General features: G+C 37.2%; 3 protein-coding genes across 8 annotated transcripts in view; all 3 read left to right on the top strand.

The window, feature by feature from the left end:
• Positions 1–8,355, top strand: part of LOC118513984 — a 493,738-nt gene extending 485,383 nt beyond the window's left edge. The window contains exons 5-8 of one of the 2 annotated variants that reach the window (XM_036060423.1): positions 3,523–3,556; positions 3,619–3,659; positions 7,832–8,019; positions 8,135–8,355. In XM_036060423.1, coding sequence (XP_035916316.1) covers positions 3,523–3,556; positions 3,619–3,659; positions 7,832–7,843 — 87 coding nt within the window. In that variant the 3' untranslated portion in view covers positions 7,844–8,019; positions 8,135–8,355. Of the gene's footprint in view, positions 1–3,522; positions 3,557–3,618; positions 3,660–5,203; positions 5,511–5,599; positions 5,671–7,831; positions 8,020–8,134 lie in introns of those variants that run through there. The other variant, XR_004906543.1, reaches the window with a different exon arrangement.
• Positions 8,356–9,519: 1,164 nt separating this feature from the next.
• On the top strand, positions 9,520–18,560 carry LOC118506254. The gene is made up of 4 exons (XM_036043179.1): positions 9,520–9,817; positions 9,907–9,977; positions 18,450–18,497; positions 18,546–18,560. Exons 1-4 carry the CDS (start codon positions 9,607–9,609, stop codon positions 18,558–18,560), a joined length of 345 nt encoding a protein of 114 aa, XP_035899072.1. The 5' UTR covers positions 9,520–9,606.
• Positions 18,561–21,975: 3,415 nt separating this feature from the next.
• LOC118514147 lies at positions 21,976–25,189 on the top strand. 5 transcript variants are annotated; one of them, XM_036060768.1, is made up of 6 exons: positions 21,976–22,283; positions 22,373–22,443; positions 23,703–23,736; positions 23,799–23,839; positions 24,624–24,811; positions 24,927–25,189. In XM_036060768.1, the coding sequence occupies exons 1-5, from the start codon at positions 22,073–22,075 to the stop codon at positions 24,633–24,635; spliced, it is 369 nt and encodes a 122-aa protein (XP_035916661.1). In that variant the 5' UTR covers positions 21,976–22,072; the 3' UTR covers positions 24,636–24,811; positions 24,927–25,189. The 5 variants fall into 5 exon arrangements, 4 of the variants coding, with proteins under 4 accessions (XP_035916661.1, XP_035916671.1, XP_035916682.1 ...); XM_036060778.1 differs by lacking the exon at positions 23,799–23,839 and having other exon boundaries at positions 21,977–22,283; XR_004906581.1 differs by lacking the exons at positions 23,703–23,736; positions 23,799–23,839 and having other exon boundaries at positions 21,977–22,283.
• Positions 25,190–25,445: the final 256 nt, after the last annotated feature.

Here is a 25,445-nt window from a genome sequence, read left to right as displayed (position 1 = left end):
CACACACGACTGGTTGAATCGAAAACGGCTGTCGATGTTACAGAAGAGCAGAAAAGAAGACCAAAGCCAATACGAGGAAAAGAGAACGCACTATTGCGAATACACATTTGTGGGCCAAGGAGGGTGAGAGGTTCAGGGCCTAGCATCAAAGTGATCTAAAATGTCTGGTGGGTATATTTATAAAGTAAGAAATAACAATCCTCGCCGCAGAGTGGAGCTGCCCCATCAAACGATTAAATGCAAATTAGTTGCTATACGTTTTGTGGAAATATGGAGTTTATAGCAAGTCTGCATGAACCAACCTTGCATGAATATATTGTTACCTAATGTATAAAAGCACAAAGCTAGGTATAATAAACTCTCTCTCTGCGTTCTGAACTCGATCCACAAGGTGTCTCTCTGCCTTATTTATCTCTGCCAACAGGTTATGGGCCCAGGTGATATGGCTGACTCGCAACGTTTCTTAGTGCCGAAGCTCACGAATCAAAACTACCAAACATGGAAGTTTAAAATGGAAATGCTCCTCGAGCGCGACGAGCTGTGGTGCACTATTAGTAAAGCAAAGCCAGAACCTGTGACGCCTGTTTGGACACAGAAAGATTCGAAAGCTCGTGCGACAATCGGGCTGTGTGTCGACGATAGCCAAGTCGGTTTAGTGCGTGATGCAAAATGAGCTAAAGATGCGTGGAATGCTTTGAAAAGCTATCAGAGGTTTACCCGCTAAAGCGGCTTACGCGCTTGGAACTAGCAGAAGGTGGAGATATGGAAAAACATCTGCAAACGTTTTCCAATCTCGTCAGACAGATCGCAGATTTGGGAGAGCCGATACCGCAAAAATGGCAAGTGGCTATGCTGTTATGTTCAATGCCGGAATCATATGATCCACTTACAACGGCATTAAAACAGATTTCCGCCAACAATTTAACGCTAGAGTTGGTGAAGAGTAAACTCCTGGCTGAAGGAGAGAAACGACGAGAGCGCGCCGGTACTAGTGCAGCCGAAAGTAAAGTATTCCAGTGTTCGGCAAGTAAGCACAAAACTAGTGAGCGAAATACACATACCAGCACAGTGTGTTTCCATTGCGGCAAAGCCGGGCACATTAAGCGCAAATGTAGGTTTTTGAACCGAATGCAAGTGCAAAGAAGAGCGAAGGATGATGCTACAAATTCTGCGAGAGTAGCAAATAGTGATATCGCTGAAGAATTTGCGTGGATGGCTGGTTGTGTAGAACCAGGAAAGTGGTATGTAGATAGTGGTGCATCGAGTCATATGACGAACGATAGATCATTCTTTGAAAGAATGGAAAGTTGCGGCGATATGTACGTGACGATGGCCAACGGTGAGAAAGCAAAAATCGAAGGCGTAGGTTCGGGAACATTAGTGTGCGTATCAGAAGATGGTGGACGAGCCGTGATCAAAGTGTGTGATGTGCTGTATGTACCATCATTGGCAAGCGGACTGATATCTGTGAGCAAATTAATGAAAAAGGAAATGCAAGTGATTTTTGAAGAAAATGCATGTGAAATAAAAAGTCAGGAACGTGTTATTGCTGTGGCGGACAGAAGCGGAAATTTGTACAAACTACGTAGCGGCGAAAATGCGTTGGCCTGGTGAAGACAAGATCGATGAGCCGACGACATACAACGAGGCTCTAGCATCCGTGGAAAAGGAGAAGTGGAGAGAGGCTATAAACGATGAGTTAAAATCCCTAACGAGCAACAACACATGGGAGCTGACGTATCCTCCATCTGGCTGTAACATCATCGGATGCAAGTGGGTGTTTAAAAGGAAGTTGGGTGCGAACGGAAATGTTGAGCGTTATAAAGCAAGACTTGTTGCACAAGGATTTGGACAGAGGAAGGGATTTGATTATGAGGAAGTTACTGCGCCTGTAGCGAATCAGTGCACGTTACGAATATTGCTAACAATAGCAGGACACGAAAAGCTTTGCGTTAAACATTTGGATATAAAAACTGCATATTTGTATGGTACGCTTAACGAGACAATTTACATGAAACAACCGCAAGGATTTGCTAAAAATGGCGGAGAAAACTTAGTTTGTCGTTTGAAAAACAGTATGTACGGATTGAAGCAAGCAGCCAGGGTGTGGCATCAAACAAAATCAAACATACTGAAGCAAATAGGATTCGATCAATGCAAGGCAGATACATGTCTTTTCAAGATGAAACGTAAAGATGAAATATTGTATTTACTGATATACGTGGACGATATGATTATCGCAGGAAATAATGTAAGCCTAATTCAAACCGTGGTGAACACAATAAGTAAAACATTACAAGTTTCATCGTTAGGAGACATTAATTGGTTCTTAGGAAAGCGCGTAATCAGGAACAAAGATGGATTTTTCAGCTTGATACAAAACAGTTTCATACGAACAATAGCAAAACGTTTCGATTTAGAACAAGCAAAAATATCTAAATATCCCATGGATCCAAATCATTACAATAATCGAATCAAAAGTAAGGAAATGGAAAATAATTACACGTATCACCAGCTGATAGGAAATTTACTTTACTTGGCAACTTATACACGCCCAGATATAGCGGTCGTTACAGGAATATTAAGCAGATTCGTTAGTAATCCTACAGAATCCGATTGGTTGGAAGCAAAAAGGGTAGTAAGATATTTAATTTTTACTATAGATCATGCGTTAAAGTTAGGAAACCCAAATGAGAAAATTGAACTTGTAGGATATTGCGATGCAGATTGGGCTGGCGATACGAGTGATAGAAAATCATGTAGTGGAAATGTATACCGTTTAGGAGGAGTCACTATAAACTGGACAAGAAGAAAACAAACTTGCGTATCGATGTCTACAATGGAAGCTGAGTACATAGCTCTATCTGAGGCTGTACAACAGGTAATTTGGCTACGTAAACTGTTAGAAGAAATGAATTTAGAGCAAAAGGAAGCAACTGTTATACACGAAGATAATAGAAGTTGTATTGATTTCGCGTTAATGGATTATGAAAAGAGGAAATCAAAACACATCGATACGAGATACCATTATACAAAAGATATGTGTAGGAAGAATATAGTGAAATTGAAATATTGTGCAACTGAATGTATGCTAGCAGATTTACTTACAAAACCGTTAGGAGCACAAAAGATAACACGATTTGCAACAGCATTAGGACTTATTAAAACAGGATCAAATTGAACACTATATTCATGAGGAGGAGTGTGGAAATATGGAGTTTATAGCAAGTCAGCATGAACCAACCTTGCATGAATATATTGTTACCTAATGTATAAAAGCACAAAGCTAGGTATAATAAACTCTCTCTCTCTGCGTTCTGAACTCGATCCACACGGTGTCTCTCTGCCTAATTTATCTCTGCCAACACGTTTACCATCCCAATCGCTTGCCCGCCGCCCTGTTCAACCAACGATTCCTTCAACTACTACGGTATTTTTCCCCCTCCTTCATACTTTTTAGTTTTTGTAGCAAGACTTTGATATTTTTAAACATGTAAATTAATGTTTTTACTTCTTTTTTAGAGCAAGGATATACAATATCTTGTGTACCGCATAGGTAAGCTGAATAAAGTAATAAGTATTTTAAATATATCTAATTCTTTCAATGTCTTTTTTCAGGTGGAACGTGGATAACAACGTTAAGAAAAATAGATTTTAGTGTATGATATAGTTTGCTTGATTTAATAACTAACACGTAAATTAAGTAAGATTTAATTTACTAATCACATTAACCTCTCTTAGTTTATTGCAAACTTAGATCACATGATGATAACAGTTATTAGCTAAGAAAAAAAAATAACGGTAATGCACAGATTTGAGACAATAGCATGTTAATTGTGGGCTCTTCATGTTTTTCTAATCATTCCCACGTTACTTCATAGATTATGTATCCGTTCAATAGTCAAATCTGTGCATGGGAAAGAGGTGGGACATTTTTGTCATCATTTGATTTATCTTTTAGAATATTGATTTTAGAAATCTTTAAAACCTTTCAGTGTTGTTCGTTTGAGTTCGCATTACAATCGTACATGTAAAATGGTTGACCTCATCATTCATTTCAAATTTTAAAAAAATTATACATTCAACAATACTAAAAACATATTACACCCTAATATAAGAGTAATGGTGAAAGATTTTGGTTGGTATTAAATTTTATTACAAACACAAACAATATTTCATATCAACTCACCATTCAGTTTTAATTTATCTAAAATTCATAAAATTCAATTATAATTCATTAACAACTTAACATTAATTCGTTTTTAAAATTCATACTAGTACTTTGTAAATTCATTGTTGCTATTGTTACAACTAACATTAGATGTTTTCTAACTTAGTATTTTCTTTGTTGACTTTTGAACGATTACGTGCAATTGATTTTATTTTTTTTGACTGAACGCTTCCACCAGTAGTGTGTTTGCCGAATATTCTTCCTGAGCATAAGCTACCCTCACACTCCACCTCAATACTACCTTCCCTCTCCATTCCGGAACGCTCGTTCCGTTGAGGTGTTCGAAAAATTTCGCCTTGCGCTCGGCTCACACTCTCGCACTCTCACATAGTCCACCACTCTACGCTACTCCTGAATGCTCTCTCGTTCTATGTGTTGGAAATTCACACTTGTGGTAGAATGTTTACCAGACAGATCACAGGTAGATTTCAACTTGGCTTGGCTTGCTGCGGATGAAAGTGGATTATAGAGCTTAAAATTTTATATTTTACATACAAATATCATTCTTTTATAGTGTTTTTGGTGAAATAAACTTTAGCGTGTGGCTATTGAACGAGTTTAAGTGTATTCGCATGCGCAAAAGTGTTTGATCGTACTAGTGCAGTGAACCAAATAGTCGGTAGGTACCCAACCTAATGAAATTGTGTATAGTTTTTCACGTTCGTTTTTCATAACTTTTATACCTTTTCTAATAATTTCAGTACAAATTTCACTGCTAGTTAAACGCAATCAATATTTTGTTTTGATCGACCAGCTGCTGTAAACATTCTGAATAAAACGTTCGATTGCATCGTAAATTGCTCCTTGCAACTAGGTTTCTAAGAATTGTTCTTTTATATCCATAACAGCTGTGCTTGGAGCGGGGAGTATCCAATACAGCGAAAGGAAAGAGAAAGAGAGCATGAGAATATGGTGAGAACGAGTGCCGAGTACGCTCGCCGCTCACGCCCGGTCACTCAAGAAGGCTGAAACTCAAATGACTTTCAGCCTCGAGTTTCAGCTTCGACCATCACCATCGACGGATTACCGCTTCATAATAGTTCGGCAAGGCAACTATGGCCGATTCTTATGAAGGTTGAGGAACTGCCAGAAGCCCCGGTAATGTTAGTTGGGGCATATTGCGGATACACCAAGCCGGACAACATCGAGCAGTATTTGCGGCCACTCGTGACGGAAATAAATGAACTGCATGAGAGAGGTTTGATGTTCGGCGATAAAATGGTGCATACTAAACTACGCATGTTTGTCGCGGATTCACCTGCTCGCTGTTTTGTCAACGGTAAGTATTCAAATATGTGTTTAGCATGCGCACCTTATAATAATTTTGCAAGACAATATGGTAATATCGGCGATTATATTTCATTCTAGCTACCATTAGCTTCGTTGGAAAACATAGCTGCCTGAAATGTTCCTGCGTTGGAGTGCACGAAGCGAACAAGGTAATTTTTGTTGATGTGGATGCTGAGTTGCGTACAGATGAAGGGTTCAGGAACAGGGTAGATAGAGAGCACCATAAAAGTTGGCGATAACCGTTAGAAGATATTAGCTGTTTTGATTTGATCAAAGATTCAATTGTAGCAGAACGTTTACATTTATTAGATATCGGGGTAAGAGGTTTAGTAGAGCACAATTTTTTAGATTTTGGAAGATGGACAGCCCAACAACACGAAAACGTGTCTGATTTTCTAATTTCAACACAGCTTCCGGTAGAAATCAATAGAAGATTACGGCACGTTAAGTTTATTAGGTATTGGAAGGCAACAGAATTCCGCACGTTTCTCCATTACGTTAGCATAATTGTGTTTAAAGATTTTATGTGGGAAGAGGCTTTTAATCATTTCCTGCTCTATTTCTCTGCAATAACCATTTTCTCCAGTACAAAACACCATCATCTTTGGGCGCTTGCTAAAAAGATGTTGTATAAATTTGTAAAAGATTTTGCCAATTTTTATGGTCGTAGTAACTTAACCAGTAATGTCCACAACCTTATACACATTTATGATGACGTTGATAGGTTTGGTCCCTTAGATAAAATTTCAGCTTATGTTTTTGAAAACCATTTGCAATTTATTAAACGTTGCATTAGATCAGGCAATAGATGTTTAGAGCAGGTTATAACGAGAGGTAGAGAGTTTGAAAATATTAAGAGGGCTTATCATATAATAACACCAACCTATCCTAAGTTGTTGGCCAACGGCTCCGGCTTGCAAGTAAGAGATGATTTTTGTCTTACGGCCAATTTTAAAAACCAATGGTTCCTTAGTCATGAAAACTGTATTGTACAGTTTTTAGAAGCTAAGGAATCAGCTTCATCATCATCATCATCATCATCATCATCCTTTACAATAGTTGGTTTGCAATATAAATGCTGCGAAGAAATGTATAAAGTTTCGATAGAGGGGGACACTATCTCTCCTGTCGAATTATCGTCCACTGCTTTATATATTTATAAAGTAAGAAATAACACTCCTCGCCGCAGAGTGGAGCTGCCCCATCAAACGATTAAATGCAAATTAGTTGCTATACGTTTACCATCCCAATCGCTTGCCCGCCGCCCTGTTCAACCAACAATTCCTTCAACTACTACGGTATTTTTCCCCCTCCTTCATACTTTTTAGTTTTTGTAGCAAGACTTTTATATTTTTAAACATGTAAATTAATGTTTTTACTTCTTTTTTAGAGCAAGGATTTACAATATCTTGTGTACCGCATAGGTAAGCTGAATAAAGTAATAAATATTTTAAATATATCTAATTCTTTCAATGTCTTTTTTCAGGTGGAACGTGGATAACAACGTTAAGAAAAATAGATTTTAGTGTATGATATAGTTTGCTTGATTTAATAACTAACACGTAAATTAAGTAAGATTTAATTTACTAATCACATTAACCTCTCTTAGTTTATTGCAAACTTAGATCACATGATGATAACAGTTATTAGCTAAGAAAAAAAAATAACGGTAATGCACAGATTTGAGACAATAGCATGTTAATTGTGGGCTCTTCATGTTTTTCTAATCATTCCCACGTTACTTCATAGATTATGTATCCGTTCAATAGTCAAATCTGTGCATGGGAAAGAGGTGGGACATTTTTGTCATCATTTGATTTATCTTTTAGAATATTGATTTTAGAAATCTTTAAAACCTTTCACTGTTGTTCGTTTGAGTTCGCATTACAATCGTACATGTAAAATGGTTGACCTCATCATTCATTTCAAATTTTAAAAAAATTATACATTCAACAATACTAAAAACATATTACACCCTAATATAAGAGTAATGGTGAAAGATTTTGGTTGGTATTAAATTTTATTACAAACACAAACAATATTTCATATCAACTCACCATTCAGTTTTAATTTATCTAAAATTCATAAAATTCAATTATAATTCATTAACAACTTAACATTAATTCGTTTTTAAAATTCATACTAGTACTTTGTAAATTCATTGTTGCTATTGTTACAACTAACATTAGATGTTTTCTAACTTAGTATTTTCTTTGTTGACTTTTGAACGATTACGTGCAATTGATTTTATTTTTTGTTTCATTGCAACGCGGCTTGCCGCATTTTTTAATTTCATTTTTATGAAATCAGAAACAATTTTAGCATCGATTACCTTTGGACCAACAGAAACAACTTCCTGAAACAGCCGTAAAATGTTGGTCTTATCATAAAACGGAATTTTTGGATTAGGCCGGCCATCCCCACTCCAACTGCATTTTGTCAAAAACATTTGACAAAACAATGCGTACAATAACTCGTGTAACCTCTGCTTGTAGAAGGTAACTAAAATTGCACTACAAATTCGCGTTTTTACCTCGTCATAAAACTCCGCACATGACAACTTTTCATTGAAACGCTTCATATCATCTTCCGACGTAATTTTTTCCATTACAGATCCAGTATCCATGTTTGATGACGACGACGCCGGTACTACCAAGTTATCAATAAGATGATCTAGTTGGCATTTCATTGTGACCACTGCACTCATCGTTTTGGATACGTTCTTCGTATTTTCATCCAACTTTAGCTGCATGTGGTTTAATGTGATCAGAATTCGATCCAACTTTTCTTCGACAGACGCTGATTGATTAGCGACTGGTTGTTCGCTACCCTGGTAAACATACTGAATAAAACATTCGATTGCATCGTAAATTGCTCCTTGCAACTAGGTTTCTAAGAATTGTTCTTTTATATCCATAACAGCTGTGCTTGGAGCGGGGAGTATCCAATACAGCGAAAGGAAAGAAAAAGGGAAAGAGAAAATTGAGAGCATGAGAATATGGTGAGAACGAGTGCCGAATACGCTCGCCGCTCACGCCCGGTCACTCAAGAAGGCTGAAACTTAAATGACTTTCCCCGCATGACAGAGAGTAACTCATTTTGATGCTCCTCACTACCCCTGACTCACACTTTCGAGCGATCGCTCAACTTACTCGCACTCCGCAATCCCACTTCATGCCTGAACGCTTCCACCAGTAGTGTGTTTGCCGAATATTCTTCCTGAGCATAAGCTACCCTCACACTCCACCTCAATACTACCTTCCCTCTCCATTCCGGAACGCTCGTTCCGTTGAGGTGTTCGAAAAATTTCGCCTTGCGCTCGGCTCACACTCTCGCACTCTCACATAGTCCACCACTCTACGCTACTCCTGAATGCTCTCTCGTTCTATGTGTTGGAAATTCAAACTTGTGGTAGAATGTTTACCAGACAGATCACAGGTAGATTTCAACTTGGCTTGGCTTGCTGCGCATGAAAGTGGATTATAAAGCTTAAAATTTTATATTTTACATACAAATATCATTCTTTTATAGTGTTTTTGGTGAAATAAACTTTAGCGTGTGGCTATTGAACGAGTTTAAGTGTATTCGCATGCGCGAAAGTGTTTGATCGTACTAGTGCAGTGAACCAAATAGTCGGTAGGTACCCAACCTAATGAAATTGTGTATAGTTTTTCACGTTCGTTTTTCATAACTTTTATACCTTTTCTAATAATTTCAGTACAAATTTCACTGCTAGTTAAACGCTATCAATATTTTGTTTTGAACGACCAGCTGCTGTAAACATTCTGAATAAAACGTTCGATTGCATCGTAAATTGCTCCTTGCAACTAGGTTTCTAAGAATTGTTCTTTTATATCCATAACAGCTGTGCTTGGAGCGGGGAGTATCCAATACAGCGAAAGGAAAGAGAAAGAGAGCATGAGAATATGGTGAGAACGAGTGCCGAGTACGCTCGCCGCTCACGCCCGGTCACTCAAGAAGGCTGAAACTCAAATGACTTTCAGCCTCGAGTTTCAGCTTCGACCATCACCATCGACGGATTACCGCTTCATAATAGTTCGGCAAGGCAACTATGGCCGATTCTTATGAAGGTTGAGGAACTGCCAGAAGCCCCGGTAATGTTAGTTGGGGCATATTGCGGATACACCAAGCCGGACAACATCGAGCAGTATTTGCGGCCACTCGTGACGGAAATAAATGAACTGCATGAGAGAGGTTTGATGTTCGGCGATAAAATGGTGCATACTAAACTACGCATGTTTGTCGCGGATTCACCTGCTCGCTGTTTTGTCAACGGTAAGTATTCAAATATGTGTTTAGCATGCGCACCTTATAATAATTTTGCAAGACAATATGGTAATATCGGCGATTATATTTCATTCTAGCTACCATTAGCTTCGTTGGAAAACATAGCTGCCTGAAATGTTCCTGCGTTGGAGTGCACGAAGCGAACAAGGTAATTTTTGTTTATGTGGATGCTGAGTTGCGTACAGATGAAGGGTTCAGGAACAGGGTAGATAGAGAGCACCATAAAAGTTGGCGATAACCGTTAGAAGATATTAGCTGTTTTGATTTGATCAAAGATTCAATTGTAGCAGAACGTTTACATTTATTAGATATCGGGGTAACAAAAAAGATAGCAAGAGGTTTAGTAGAGCACAATTTTTTAGATTTTGGAAGATGGACAGCCCAACAACACGAAAACGTGTCTGATTTTCTAATTTCAACACAGCTTCCGGTAGAAATCAATAGAAGATTACGGCACGTTAAGTTTATTAGGTATTGGAAGGCAACAGAATTCCGCACGTTTCTCCATTACGTTAGCATAATTGTGGTTAAAGATTTTATGTGGGAAGAGGCTTTTAATCATTTCCTGCTCTATTTCTCTGCAATAACCATTTTCTCCAGTACAAAACACCATCATCTTTGGGCGCTTGCTAAAAAGATGTTGTATAAATTTGTAAAAGATTTTGCCAATTTTTATGGTCGTAGTAACTTAACCAGTAATGTCCACAACCTTATACACATTTATGATGACGTTGATAGGTTTGGTCCCTTAGATAAAATTTCAGCTTATGTTTTTGAAAACCATTTGCAATTTATTAAACGTTGCATTAGATCAGGCAATAGATGTGTAGAGCAGGTTATAACGAGAGGTAGAGAGTTTGAAAATATTAAGAGGGCTTATCATATAATAACACCAACCTATCCTAAGTTGTTGGCCAACGGCTCCGGCTTGCAAGTAAGAGATGATTTTTGTCTTACGGCCAATTTTAAAAACCAATAGTTAAGACGACAGCGCAGTAAGGAGTTAAGACGACAGCGCAACACGAGAAACGCCACGCAGCAGAACGACGCACGACCGATAAACAAACAAACCACAAAGCAGCGCGCACAACATAATTTGCAACGCAGCATTATTCAGCACGCAGCATAATTCAACACGGACCAGCGCACCAGCATCCATCCAAACAGTTCAGTTGATACTCAGACGCTAATCCGAACGGTTATTAACTCCGCCGGTCGATGGAAATAAAGTTAAGTTTTTTTTAAAAACACTTCTCCCGGACACCGTGCGTTAACTGGCGCCCGAATAGGGACCGCGCTATGTGAAAAATAAAGTTAAGTTTTTTTTAAAAACACTTCTCCCGGACACCGTGCGTTAACTGGCGCCCGAATAGGGACCGCGCTATGTGAAAAATAAAGTTAAGGTGCAAGTGAAAAGTAACCACGTTAGAGTGAAAGTTACCACCAAATCCTAAACTAAAAAAGACTTCCTGATCGCCGAGTGCAGCCGTGTGAAAAAGATCCCGAGTCACCTGTGCAGTTAGCAGCTCACGCAGGACAAAAAGGAACCATCCATCACACTGAGAAGGAAGAATATCATAGCCGGTTTCCCAGCAAAAAACAACACATCGCCCGTTAGAGGAGCGAAAAACAACATAAGGCCCGTTAGAGGAGCGAAAAACAACATAAGGCCCGCTAGAGGAGCTGATAAAGACAACATAAGACGTACATCCAACGCCCGAAACAGGATGCGTATGGTACCGTAAGTACAGTGAATTATAAAAAATCGTAAGTGAAAATTTCAAACAGTGAAAAAAAATCAAAAACGAGTATTAAAAACGATTGCAAATTAATATTACATATTACTAACTCAATCAAGTGAAGTTAAAAACGTGTTTAAACTAACGAAAAAATCCTGGAGGATCTAATTAATTCATTACAATCTCTAACATTGAAAATGTCGAGACCCGAACTTGATCAAATTATCAACCGCATTGCCGCACTCGAAGCGTGCAATATTGCCCCCACTTTTATCGATTATTCTGATCCACCGCTTTATTTCACAAAGCCAGATGGAACAAGTGTAAATCCTGAAACTTTTGAAAAAATTCCCGATTTGGTAAAAGATCTACCAACATTCACTGGGGATCCCAGCGAACTGAATAGCTGGTTAAATGATGTAGACAGTTTAGTGAAACTCTATCAAACTAAAGGTACAGATACCATCGAACGTCAAAATAAATACCACATGATCTGCAAATTCATTCGTAGAAAAATACGCGGTGAAGCGAATGACTCACTCGTCGCTTCAAACGTAGGCATAAATTGGAACCTGATCAAAAAAACATTGATCACCTATTACGGCGAAAAACGTGACTTGGAAACATTGGACTTCCAACTCATGAGCGTGCAACAGAAGAACCGCTCACTTGAAGTATATTACGACGAGGTGAACAGATTACTGTCCCTCATCGCAAATCAAATAAATACCGATGAAAGGTTTACACACCCCGAAGCTTCCAGAGCTTTAATTGAAATGTACAACAAAAAAGCAATTGATGCTTTCATGAGAGGACTCGATGGAGACGTTTACAAGTTCATAAGGAATTATGAGCCAACATCGCTTGCAGGAGCATACAGCTATTGTATCTCTTTCCAAAATATTGAATGCAGAAAAATGTTAACAAAACCGAGAACATACACTCCACCAACGGCACCAAGGAATATGATTCCCTTACCGCCACCAACACCAATAAGGTACACACATGCCCAGCCACCACCTAGGCCTCATTACCCAAAACCTCCAATGTATGGAAATCGAAATTTTAACAATTTCATTCCAAGGCACCAACAGCCCTTTCAAAAAATGCAATCTAATCAATTTCAACGTCAACCTCCACCAGAACCGATGGACGTTGATCAATCTATCAGAACTCGCCAAGTAAATTACGGAAATCGTCCAAATTCAAACAATGTGAGACCACCAAAACGACCTAGAGTCAATAATATCCAAACAAACGCCAGAAACATAAACAACATTAATCATATAGCAGATGCCAATCTTGCACAAACATTCGAAAACGTAAACAACAACGTGAATAACACAACGGTTGACAATGTGCAACAGTCATTCGAACGATATTTCAGAACAATTGAAAAACAAGAAGGTAATAACTTCAGAGAAACTTTTGAAGAAGCAGAGCTGAATTTTTTAGAATAAACTCAGCGTTGCCTTACTTCTTATTCTATGGTAACGCTTCAGAACCACTCAAAATGTTAATTGATACTGGATCTAATAAAAATTACATACATCCAAAATATGCACAAATTTCACACAAGGTTGATAAACCATTTTTCGTATCATCCGTAGCAGGAGATATTAAAATCGACGCTTATTCTCAAGCACGATTATTCAAACCATATTCAGATAAAATGCTAAAATTTTATCATTTAGAAAATTTAAAATCGTTTGATGCCATAATTGGACACGATTCACTAAAGGAAATTAAAGCAGTAATTGACACAGCCAATGAAATATTAATCATTGATGGCACACATGTCATTCCATTACAACAATACCAACTACAGGAAGTAAATAAAATAAACATTCGTGATAATCATCTGAACCAAAACGAAAAAAGAAAGCTACATGACCTATTACAGGAATATCAAGATCTTTTCCAACCACCAGATTTGAAACTACCTTGTACATCGCGAGTAAAAGCGACAATAAGAACAAAAGATGAATCACCAGTTTATAGTAAAACGTATCCCTATCCCCAAGCACTTAAAGGTGAAGTTAACAAGCAAATTGAAAAACTCCTAAATGATGGAATCATCAGACCTTCGAAATCCCCATACAATGCACCAGTGTGGATTGTTCCAAAAAAACTGGATGCTGCCAATGAAAAAAAATATAGACTTGTCGTAGACTACAGAAAATTGAACACTCAAACAATAAGCGATAAATATCCTATTCCGGATCCATCTACTGTTTTAGCCAATCTAGGTTCAAATAAATATTTCACAACTCTTGACTTAGCGTCAGGATTTCATCAAGTACCTATGTCGGAAAATGATATCGAAAAAACTGCATTTTCAATAAACAACGGAAAATATGAATTCGTACGCATGCCATTTGGTTTAAAAAATGCCCCTTCAATATTCCAACGCGTCATGGACGACACTTTAAGGGAACACATCGGAAAAATTTGTCACATATACATCGATGACATAATCATTTTTAGCAAAACAGTTGAAGAACATCTGCAAAATTTAAGAATTGTTCTAGAAACTCTGAGAGCCGCTAATTTCAAAATACAACCGGATAAATCTGAATTTCTAAAGACAGAAGTTGAATTCCTCGGATTCATAGTCTCAAGTGAAGGACTTAAACCAAATATAAAAAAGATTGAAGCCATAAAAAAATTCCCAGAACCACAAAACCTTAAAGAACTAAGAAGATTCTTAGGAATGTCAGGTTACTACCGCAGGTTTATTAAAAACTATGCACAACTGGCAAAACCCATCACAAAACTCCTAAGAGGGGAGGATGGCCATCGCCAAATTTCCAAACACGAATCAAAAAATTTCCCTATTAAATTTGATCAAACCGCAAAAAACGCATTTCAAACCCTTAAAGACATAATATCTTCTAATGATGTTTTAGCTTTTCCAGATTTCCAGAAGCCATTCGAACTAACAACAGACGCATCGGAAAAAGCACTAGGAGCTGTGCTTTCACAAAAATGTCACGACGGTGATAGACCGATAACCTTCATTTCTCGTACTCTTTCCAAAACAGAGGAAAATTATGCAACCAACGAAAAGGAAATGCTTGCCATCGTTTGGGCACTACAAACATTGAGAAATTTCATATACGGAGCTAAAATTAATATTCATACAGATCATCAACCATTAACATTTGCTTTATCTCCGCAGAACAACAACGCAAAACTGAAAAGATGGAAATCTTTCATGGAGGAACACGATTACCAATTATTCTACAAACCCGGAAGATCAAACGTTGTAGCAGATGCACTTTCCCGTATACAACTAAACTCATTAACGCCAACTCAGCACTCAGCTGACGAAGACGATCATTCTTATATACCTTCAACAGAAGCACCAATTAATGTATTCCACAACCAACTAGTATTTAAAATTGGAACTAATTCTTCAAACCAATTAATTACCCCTTTCCCAAAATTCAGAAGATATATTTTTATTGAACCAACATTTACTTCTGATTTTATCAAGGATAAATTCAAAAAACTAATCAATCCAAATGTAATTAATGGAATTCACACAGATGAACAAACAATGGGAATTATCCAAGAAGAAAACTCTCTACAATCCAAAAACAATCAAAGCTAGATTTTCCCAAAGACAAGTACAAGACCTATGCGATGAAGAAACACAAATTGAAGAAATCAAGAATATTCATAATTTTGCTCACAGAAATGCTAAGGAAAACTCATTGCAATTTATAAAAAAATTCTACTTTCCCGGAATGAGAAAAAGTATTCAAAACATTGTAAAAAATTGTGAGATATGTAAAACAGAAAAATACGAGAGAAAACCCCAAGAATTTATACCAGTAAAAACACCAATACCGACATATCCTGGAGAAATTATCCATATTGACATATTTGCTTATAACGCAAACTTTTTATTTATCTCATCTATAGATAAATTTTCAAAATACGTTAAAATACGACCGATAAAATCGAAATCAATCGCTGATATAAAGGAAGTTTTACTACAACTCCTATATGACTGGGACTTACCAGCTCAAATTGTAATAGACAACGAATGTACGTTTGTCTCAAACGTTATCGAACAATCAATACTAAACCTAGGAACAAAAATATTTAAAACTCCAGTTAATCGTTCAGAAACGAATGGACAAATAGAACGTTGCCATTCAACAATTAGAGAAATCACTAGATGCACAAAAAAACTCAATCCAGAGATGAGCATTATAACATTAGTACAACAAGCTGTTTATAAGTATAATCACAGCATACATTCATTCATAAAGGATACACCACGAAATGTGTATGTAGGAGAAATATCAAACGATCCGCTAGAGAGATCAAGAATAAGAGAAAAAACAAATGAAAGAATACTACAGATATTCAAAAAGAATGAAGAAAAAATCAAAGATGAAAAATATAAGGATTACGTAGAAAACGAATATGCATTCGAAAAGAAAAAGACGAATAACAAACGCGAAAGTCGTTTTAATGCAGTAAAAGTAAAGGAGAATCATCCAACATATATTATCGATTCAAACAATCGAAAAATACATAAAGTAAACTTAAGAAAGTAATGAAAAAATATTAATACTTTTTCAAAATTGTTTTAACTATCGTTACAGAATACTTACGATCCTGTTGATCAAACTAATTTTCGCAGACATAAACATATATGATTTAAATAACAATCCATTAGCCATAATACCGATAGGTAAAGCTAAGATTCAAATTGGATACGTAAGAACAATACATCCAATAGATTTAACTGATATAAACGAAACAATAGAGAAAACATTACAAGATAGTCCAAATGGAAATTCTACTGAATCTATCGAAAATTTGATCAGCATAAAAGCTAGCATGCTAAAGGACACTTTTGCGAAAATCAAACCATTTGTGAAAAGACAAAAACGATGGGACACGATAGGAAAAATTTGGAAATGGATCGCTGGAACTCCAGATGCAGACGACCTACATGTCATAAACTCCACAATGAACTCCCTGATAGCAGAAAGCAACAAACAAATAATAATCAACCAAGGCTTCAACGACAGGTTGAAACAAATAACTGATGTCGCTAACCAAGTCGTAAATATCGAAAACGAACGCTATGAGTCACACCAAGTGGAAATTCGGAAACTTATTCTACTTTCCAACATAAATATGCTACAAGAAAAATTGGATGTCATAGAAGACGCTATACTGTTAGCTAAAAACGGTATTCCGAGCAGTAAGCTACTATCCCTTGAGGATCTGACATCAATAGAACAGTTTCTTGAGAAGAATAACATTAAATACAACACACCGGAAGAATTGCTAAGGCAATCAACTGCCCAAGTAGCAGTAAATGAATCTCATATACTATACATGCTAAAGTTCCCCAAACTATCTTCAAAAATCTACGAATACGAATACATTGACTCGATAATACAACACGATGCACGTATAATCGTCACACAAAACTTTATATTACAAAATCAAACCCACGTATATTCCATGACAGAGAAGTGCCAACAACAAGAAGATGTTTATATATGTCCGCAAATCGGCATACAACAACCCACAACATGCATTCAACAAATTGTGAGAAGAGAAGATTCACAATGTGACTACGAAAAGATTTATAGTCGAGGCTTCATAAAAAGAATCAAAGACGACACAATACTAATCAACGACGCAATAGCAGAAATCGCATCAAACTGCAGCAAAATGAACCAAGTACTGAACGGTTCCTACGTCATACAATTCGAAAATTGTAACATTATCATTAATGGAGAAATTTATTCAAACGACGAAGTCACCATTCCTGGTAAACCATTCAAATCAACAGCAGGAATCAACATCGATAAGGGTGAAATCGAACATAAACCGCCTCTCCAACTCGTACAAAAACTCACCATAGAACATAGAGAAAAACTAAAAAGTATTAACTTGCAGAATGATTCTCTAAGATGGAAAATTAATGTATTCGGAGGAACTTTTGCATTCATATGCCTATGCGCATTTATAATCTGTTTATTCTTCCACTTCAAGAGAACGACGATAAAAGTAAACATGACTCAAGCGAAACGACCAGAAACGTTCGTTAGCAGACCAACTTCATTCCACGCAGCAACGAGACTTTGAGGGCAAAGTCATTTAAGAGGGGAGGAGTTAAGACGACAGCGCAGTAAGGAGTTAAGACGACAGCGCAACACGAGAAACGCCACGCAGCAGAACGACGCACGACCGATAAACAAACAAACCACAAAGCAGCGCGCACAACATAATTTGCAACGCAGCATTATTCAGCACGCAGCATAATTCAACACGGACCAGCGCACCAGCATCCATCCAAACAGTTCAGTTGATACTCAGACGCTAATCCGAACGGTTATTAACTCCGCCGGTCGATGGAAATAAAGTTAAGTTTTTTTTAAAAACACTTCTCCCGGACACCGTGCGTTAACTCAATGGTTCCTTAGTCATGAAAACTGTATTGTACAGTTTTTAGAAGCTAAGGAATCAGCTTCATCATCATCATCATCATCATCATCATCCTTTACAATAGTTGGTTTGCAATATAAATGCTGCGAAGAAATGTATAAAGTTTCGATAGAGGGGGACACTATCTCTCCTGTCGAATTATCGTCCACTGCTTTATATATTTATAAAGTAAGAAATAACACTCCTCGCCGCAGAGTGGAGCTGCCCCATCAAACGATTAAATGCAAATTAGTTGCTATACGTTTACCATCCCAATCGCTTGCCCGCCGCCCTGTTCAACCAACAATTCCTTCAACTACTACGGTATTTTTCCCCCTCCTTCATACTTTTTAGTTTTTGTAGCAAGACTTTTATATTTTTAAACATGTAAATTAATGTTTTTACTTCTTTTTTAGAGCAAGGATATACAATATCTTGTGTACCGTATAGGTAAGCTGAATAAAGTAATAAGTATTTTAAATATATCTAATTCTTTCAATGTCTTTTTTCAGGTGGAACGTGGATAACAACGTTAAGAAAAATAGATTTTAGTGTATGAAATAGTTTGCTTGATTTAATAACTAACACGTAAATTAAGTAAGATTTAATTTACTAATCACATTAACCTCTCTTAGTTTATTGCAAACTTAGATCACATGATGATAACAGTTATTAGCTAAGAAAAAAAAATAACGGTAATGCACAGATTTGAGACAATAGCATGTTAATTGTGGGCTCTTCATGTTTTTCTAATCATTCCCACGTTACTTCATAGATTATGTATCCGTTCAATAGTCAAATCTGTGCATGGGAAAGAGGTGGGACATTTTTGTCATCATTTGATTTATCTTTTAGAATATTGATTTTAGAAATCTTTAAAACCTTTCAGTGTTGTTCGTTTGAGTTCGCATTACAATCGTACATGTAAAATGGTTGACCTCATCATTCATTTCAAATTTTAAAAAAATTATACATTCAACAATACTAAAAACATATTACACCCTAATATAAGAGTAATGGTGAAAGATTTTGGTTTGTATTAAATTTTATTACAAACACAAACAATATTTCATATCAACTAACCATTCAGTTTTAATTTATCTAAAATTCATAAAATTCAATTATAATTCATTAACAACTTAACATTAATTCGTTTTTAAAATTCATACTAGTACTTTGTAAATTCATTGTTGCTATTGTTACAACTAACATTAGATGTTTTCTAACTTAGTATTTTCTTTGTTGGCTTTTGAACGATTACGTGCAATTGATTTTATTTTTTGTTTCATTGCAACGCGGTTTGCCGCATTTTTTAATTTCATTTTTATGAAATCAGAAACAATTTTAGCATCGATTACCTTTGGACCAACAGAAACAACTTCCTGAAACAGCCGTAAAATGTTGGTCTTATCATAAAACGGAATTTTTGGATTAGGCCGGCCATCCCCACTCCAACTGCATTTTGTCAAAAACATTTGACAAAACAATGCGTACAATAACTCGTGTAACCTCTGCTTGTAGAAGGTAACTAAAATTGCACTACACATTCGCGTTTTTACCTCGTCATAAAACTCCGCACATGACAACTTTTCATTGAAACGCTTCATATCATCTTCCGACGTAATTTTTTCCATTACAGATCCAGTATCCATGTTTGATGACGACGACGCCGGTACTACCAAGTTATCAATAAGATGATCTAGTTGGCATTTCATTGTGACCACTGCACTCATCGTTTTGGATACGTTCTTCGTATTTTCATCCAACTTTAGCTGCATGTGGTTTAATGTGATCAGAATTCGATCCAACTTTTCTTCGACAGACGCTGATTGATTAGCGACTGGTTGTTCGCTACCCTGGTAAACATACTGAATAAAACATTCGATTGCATCGCAAATTGCTCCTTGCAACTAGGTTTCTAAGAATTGTTCTTTTATATCCATAACAGCTGTGCTTGGAGCGGGGAGTATCCAATACAGCGAAAGGAAAGAAAAAGGGAAAGAGAAAATTGAGAGCATGAGAATATGGTGAGAACGAGTGCCGAATACGCTCGCCGCTCACGCCCGGTCACTCAAGAAGGCTGAAACTTAAATGACTTTCCCCGCATGACAGAGAGTAACTCATTTTGATGCTCCTCACTACCCCTGACTCACACTTTCGAGCGATCGCTCAACTTACTCGCACTCCGCAATCCCACTTCATGCCTGAACGCTTCCACCAGTAGTGTGTTTGCCGAATATTCTTCCTGAGCATAAGCTACCCTCACACTCCACCTCAATACTACCTTCCCTCTCCATTCCGGAACGCTCGTTCCGTTGAGGTGTTCGAAAAATTTCGCCTTGCGCTCGGCTCACACTCTCGCACTCTCACATAGTCCACCACTCTACGCTACTCCTGAATGCTCTCTCGTTCTATGTGTTGGAAATTCACACTTGTGGTAGAATGTTTACCAGACAGATCACAGGTAGATTTCAACTTGGCTTGGCTTGCTGCGCATGAAAGTGGATTATAAAGCTTAAAATTTTATATTTTACATACAAATATCATTCTTTTATAGTGTTTTTGGTGAAATAAACTTTAGCGTGTGGCTATTGAACGAGTTTAAGTGTATTCGCATGCGCGAAAGTGTTTGATCGTACTAGTGCAGTGAACCAAATAGTCGGTAGGTACCCAACCTAATGAAATTGTGTATAGTTTTTCACGTTCGTTTTTCATAACTTTTATACCTTTTCTAATAATTTCAGTACAAATTTCACTGCTAGTTAAACGCTATCAATATTTTGTTTTGAACGACCAGCTGCTGTAAACATTCTGAATAAAACGTTCGATTGCATCGTAAATTGCTCCTTGCAACTAGGTTTCTAAGAATTGTTCTTTTATATCCATAACAGCTGTGCTTGGAGCGGGGAGTATCCAATACAGCGAAAGGAAAGAGAAAGAGAGCATGAGAATATGGTGAGAACGAGTGCCGAGTACGCTCGCCGCTCACGCCCGGTCACTCAAGAAGGCTGAAACTTAAATGACTTTCCCCGCATGACAGAGAGTAACTCATTTTGATGCTCCTCACTACCCCTGACTCACACTTTCGAGCGATCGCTCAACTTACTCGCACTCCGCAATCCCACTTCATGCCTGAACGCTTCCACCAGTAGTGTGTTTGCCGAATATTCTTCCTGAGCATAAGCTACCCTCACACTCCACCTCGATACTACCTTCCCTCTCCATTCCGGAACGCTCGTTCCGTTGAGGTGTTCGAAAAATTTCGCCTTGCGTTCGGCTCACACTCTCGCACTCTCACATAGTCCACCACTCTACGCTACTCCTGAATGCTCTCTCGTTCTATGTGTTGGAAATTCACACTTGTGGTAGAATGTTTACCAGACAGATCACAGGTAGATTTCAACTTGGCTTGGCTTGCTGCGCATGAAAGTGGATTATAAAGCTTAAAATTTTATATTTTACATACAAATATCATTCTTTTATAGTGTTTTTGGTGAAATAAACTTTAGCGTGTGGCTATTGAACGAGTTTAAGTGTATTCGCATGCGCGAAAGTGTTTGATCATACTAGTGCAGTGAACCAAATAGTCGGTAGGTACCCAACCTAATGAAATTGTGTATAGTTTTTCACGTTCGTTTTTCATAACTTTTATACCTTTTCTAATAATTTCAGTACAAATTTCACTGCTAGTTAAACGCTATCAATATTTTGTTTTGAACGACCAGCTGCTGTAAACATTCTGAATAAAACGTTCGATTGCATCGTAAATTGCTCCTTGCAACTAGGTTTCTAAGAATTGTTCTTTTATATCCATAACAGCTGTGCTTGGAGCGGGGAGTATCCAATACAGCGAAAGGAAAGAGAAAGAGAGCATGAGAATATGGTGAGAACGAGTGCCGAGTACGCTCGCCGCTCACGCCCGGTCACTCAAGAAGGCTGAAACTCAAATGACTTTCAGCCTCGAGTTTCAGCTTCGACCATCACCATCGACGGATTACCGCTTCATAATAGTTCGGCAAGGCAACTATGGCCGATTCTTATGAAGGTTGAGGAACTGCCAGAAGCCCCGGTAATGTTAGTTGGGGCATATTGCGGATACACCAAGCCGGACAACATCGAGCAGTATTTGCGGCCACTCGTGACGGAAATAAATGAACTGCATGAGAGAGGTTTGATGTTCGGCGATAAAATGGTGCATACTAAACTACGCATGTTTGTCGCGGATTCACCTGCTCGCTGTTTTGTCAACGGTAAGTATTCAAATATGTGTTTAGCATGCGCACCTTATAATAATTTTGCAAGACAATATGGTAATATCGGCGATTATATTTCATTCTAGCTACCATTAGCTTCGTTGGAAAACATAGCTGCCTGAAATGTTCCTGCGTTGGAGTGCACGAAGCGAACAAGGTAATTTTTGTTGATGTGGATGCTGAGTTGCGTACAGATGAAGGGTTCAGGAACAGGGTAGATAGAGAGCACCATAAAAGTTGGCGATAACCGTTAGAAGATATTAGCTGTTTTGATTTGATCAAAGATTCAATTGTAGCAGAACGTTTACATTTATTAGATATCGGGGTAATAAAAAAGATAGCAAGAGGTTTATTAGAGCACAATTTTTTAGATTTCGGAAGATGGACAGCCCAACAACACGAAAACGTGTCTGATTTTCTAATTTCAACACAGCTTCCGGTAGAAATCAATAGAAGATTACGGCACGTTAAGTTTATTAGGTATTGGAAGGCAACAGAATTCCGCACGTTTCTCCATTACGTTAGCATAATTGTGTTTAAAGATTTTATGTGGGAAGAGGCTTTTAATCATTTCCTGCTCTATTTCTCTGCAATAACCATTTTCTCCAGTACAAAACACCATCATCTTTGGGCGCTTGCTAAAAAGATGTTGTATAAATTTGTAAAAGATTTTGCCAATTTTTATGGTCGTAGTAACTTAACCAGTAATGTCCACAACCTTATACACATTTATGATGACGTTGATAGGTTTGGTCCCTTAGATAAAATTTCAGCTTATGTTTTTGAAAACCATTTGCAATTTATTAAACGTTGCATTAGATCAGGCAATAGATGTTTAGAGCAGGTTATAACGAGAGGTAGAGAGTTTGAAAATATTAAGAGGGCTTATCATATAATAACACCAACCTATCCTAAGTTGTTGGCCAACGGCTCCGGCTTGCAAGTAAGAGATGATTTTTGTCTTACGGCCAATTTTAAAAACCAATGGTTCCTTAGTCATGAAAACTGTATTGTACAGTTTTTAGAAGCTAAGGAATCAGCTTCATCATCATCATCATCATCATCATCATCATCCTTTACAATAGTTGGTTTGCAATATAAATGCTGCGAAGAAATGTATAAAGTTTCGATAGAGGGGGACACTATCTCTCCTGTCGAATTATCGTCCACTGCTTTATATATTTATAAAGTAAGAAATAACACTCCTCGCCGCAGAGTGGAGCTGCCCCATCAAACGATTAAATGCAAATTAGTTGCTATACGTTTACCATCCCAATCGCTTGCCCGCCGCCCTGTTCAACCAACAATTCCTTCAACTACTACGGTATTTTTCCCCCTCCTTCATACTTTTTAGTTTTTGTAGCAAGACTTTTATATTTTTAAACATGTAAATTAATGTTTTTACTTCTTTTTTAGAGCAAGGATATACAATATCTTGTGTACCGCATAGGTAAGCTGAATAAAGTAATAAATATTTTAAATATATCTAATTCTTTCAATGTCTTTTTTCAGGTGGAACGTGGATAACAACGTTAAGAAAAATAGATTTTAGTGTATGATATAGTTTGCTTGATTTAATAACTAACACGTAAATTAAGTAAGATTTAATTTACTAATCACATTAACCTCTCTTAGTTTATTGCAAACTTAGATCACATGATGATAACAGTTATTAGCTAAGAAAAAAAAAATAACGGTAATGCACAGATTTGAGACAATAGCATGTTAATTGTGGGCTCTTCATGTTTTTCTAATCATTCCCACGTTACTTCATAGATTATGTATCCGTTCAATAGTCAAATCTGTGCATGGGAAAGAGGTGGGACATTTTTGTCATCATTTGATTTATCTTTTAGAATATTGATTTTAGAAATCTTTAAAACCTTTCACTGTTGTTCGTTTGAGTTCGCATTACAATCGTACATGTAAAATGGTTGACCTCATCATTCATTTCAAATTTTAAAAAAATTATACATTCAACAATACTAAAAACATATTACACCCTAATATAAGAGTAATGGTGAAAGATTTTGGTTTGTATTAAATTTTATTACAAACACAAACAATATTTCATATCAACTCACCATTCAGTTTTAATTTATCTAAAATTCATAAAATTCAATTATAATTCATTAACAACTTAACATTAATTCGTTTTTAAAATTCATACTAGTACTTTGTAAATTCATTGTTGCTATTGTTACAACTTACATTAGATGTTTTCTTACTTAGTATTTTCTTTGTTGGCTTTTGAACGATTACGTGCAATTGATTTTATTTTTTGTTTCATTGCAACGCGGCTTGCCGTATTTTTTAATTTCATTTTTATGAAATCAGAAACAATTTTAGCATCGATTACCTTTGGACCAACAGAAACAACTTCCTGAAACAGCCGTAAAATGTTGGTCTTATCATAAAACGGAATTTTTGGATTAGGCCGGCCATCCCCACTCCAACTGCATTTTGTCAAAAACATTTGACAAAACAATGCGTACAATAACTCGTGTAACCTCTGCTTGTAGAAGGTAACTAAAATTGCACTACACATTCGCGTTTTTACCTCGTCATAAAACTCCGCACATGACAACTTTTCATTGAAACGCTTCATATCATCTTCCGACGTAATTTTTTCCATTACAGATCCAGTATCCATGTTTGATGACGACGACGCCGGTACTACCAAGTTATCAATAAGATGATCTAGTTGGCATTTCATTGTGACCACTGCACTCATCGTTTTGGATACGTTCTTCGTATTTTCATCCAACTTTAGCTGCATGTGGTTTAATGTGATCAGAATTCGATCCAACTTTTCTTCGACAGACGCTGATTGATTAGCGACTGGTTGTTCGCTACCCTGGTAAACATACTGAATAAAACATTCGATTGCATCGCAAATTGCTCCTTGCAACTAGGTTTCTAAGAATTGTTCTTTTATATCCATAACAGCTGTGCTTGGAGCGGGGAGTATCCAATACAGCGAAAGGAAAGAAAAAGGGAAAGAGAAAATTGAGAGCATGAGAATATGGTGAGAACGAGTGCCGAGTACGCTCGCCGCTCACGCCCGGTCACTCAAGAAGGCTGAAACTTAAATGACTTTCCCCGCATGACAGAGAGTAACTCATTTTGATGCTCCTCACTACCCCTGACTCACACTTT

This window comes from Anopheles stephensi, chromosome X (genome assembly GCF_013141755.1).
Source record: "Anopheles stephensi strain Indian chromosome X, UCI_ANSTEP_V1.0, whole genome shotgun sequence".
In the NCBI taxonomy this organism is placed as follows: domain Eukaryota; kingdom Metazoa; phylum Arthropoda; class Insecta; order Diptera; family Culicidae; genus Anopheles; species Anopheles stephensi.
Note: the sequence above shows the minus strand (reverse complement) of the source record. Positions and strands in the feature narration are given on the sequence as shown.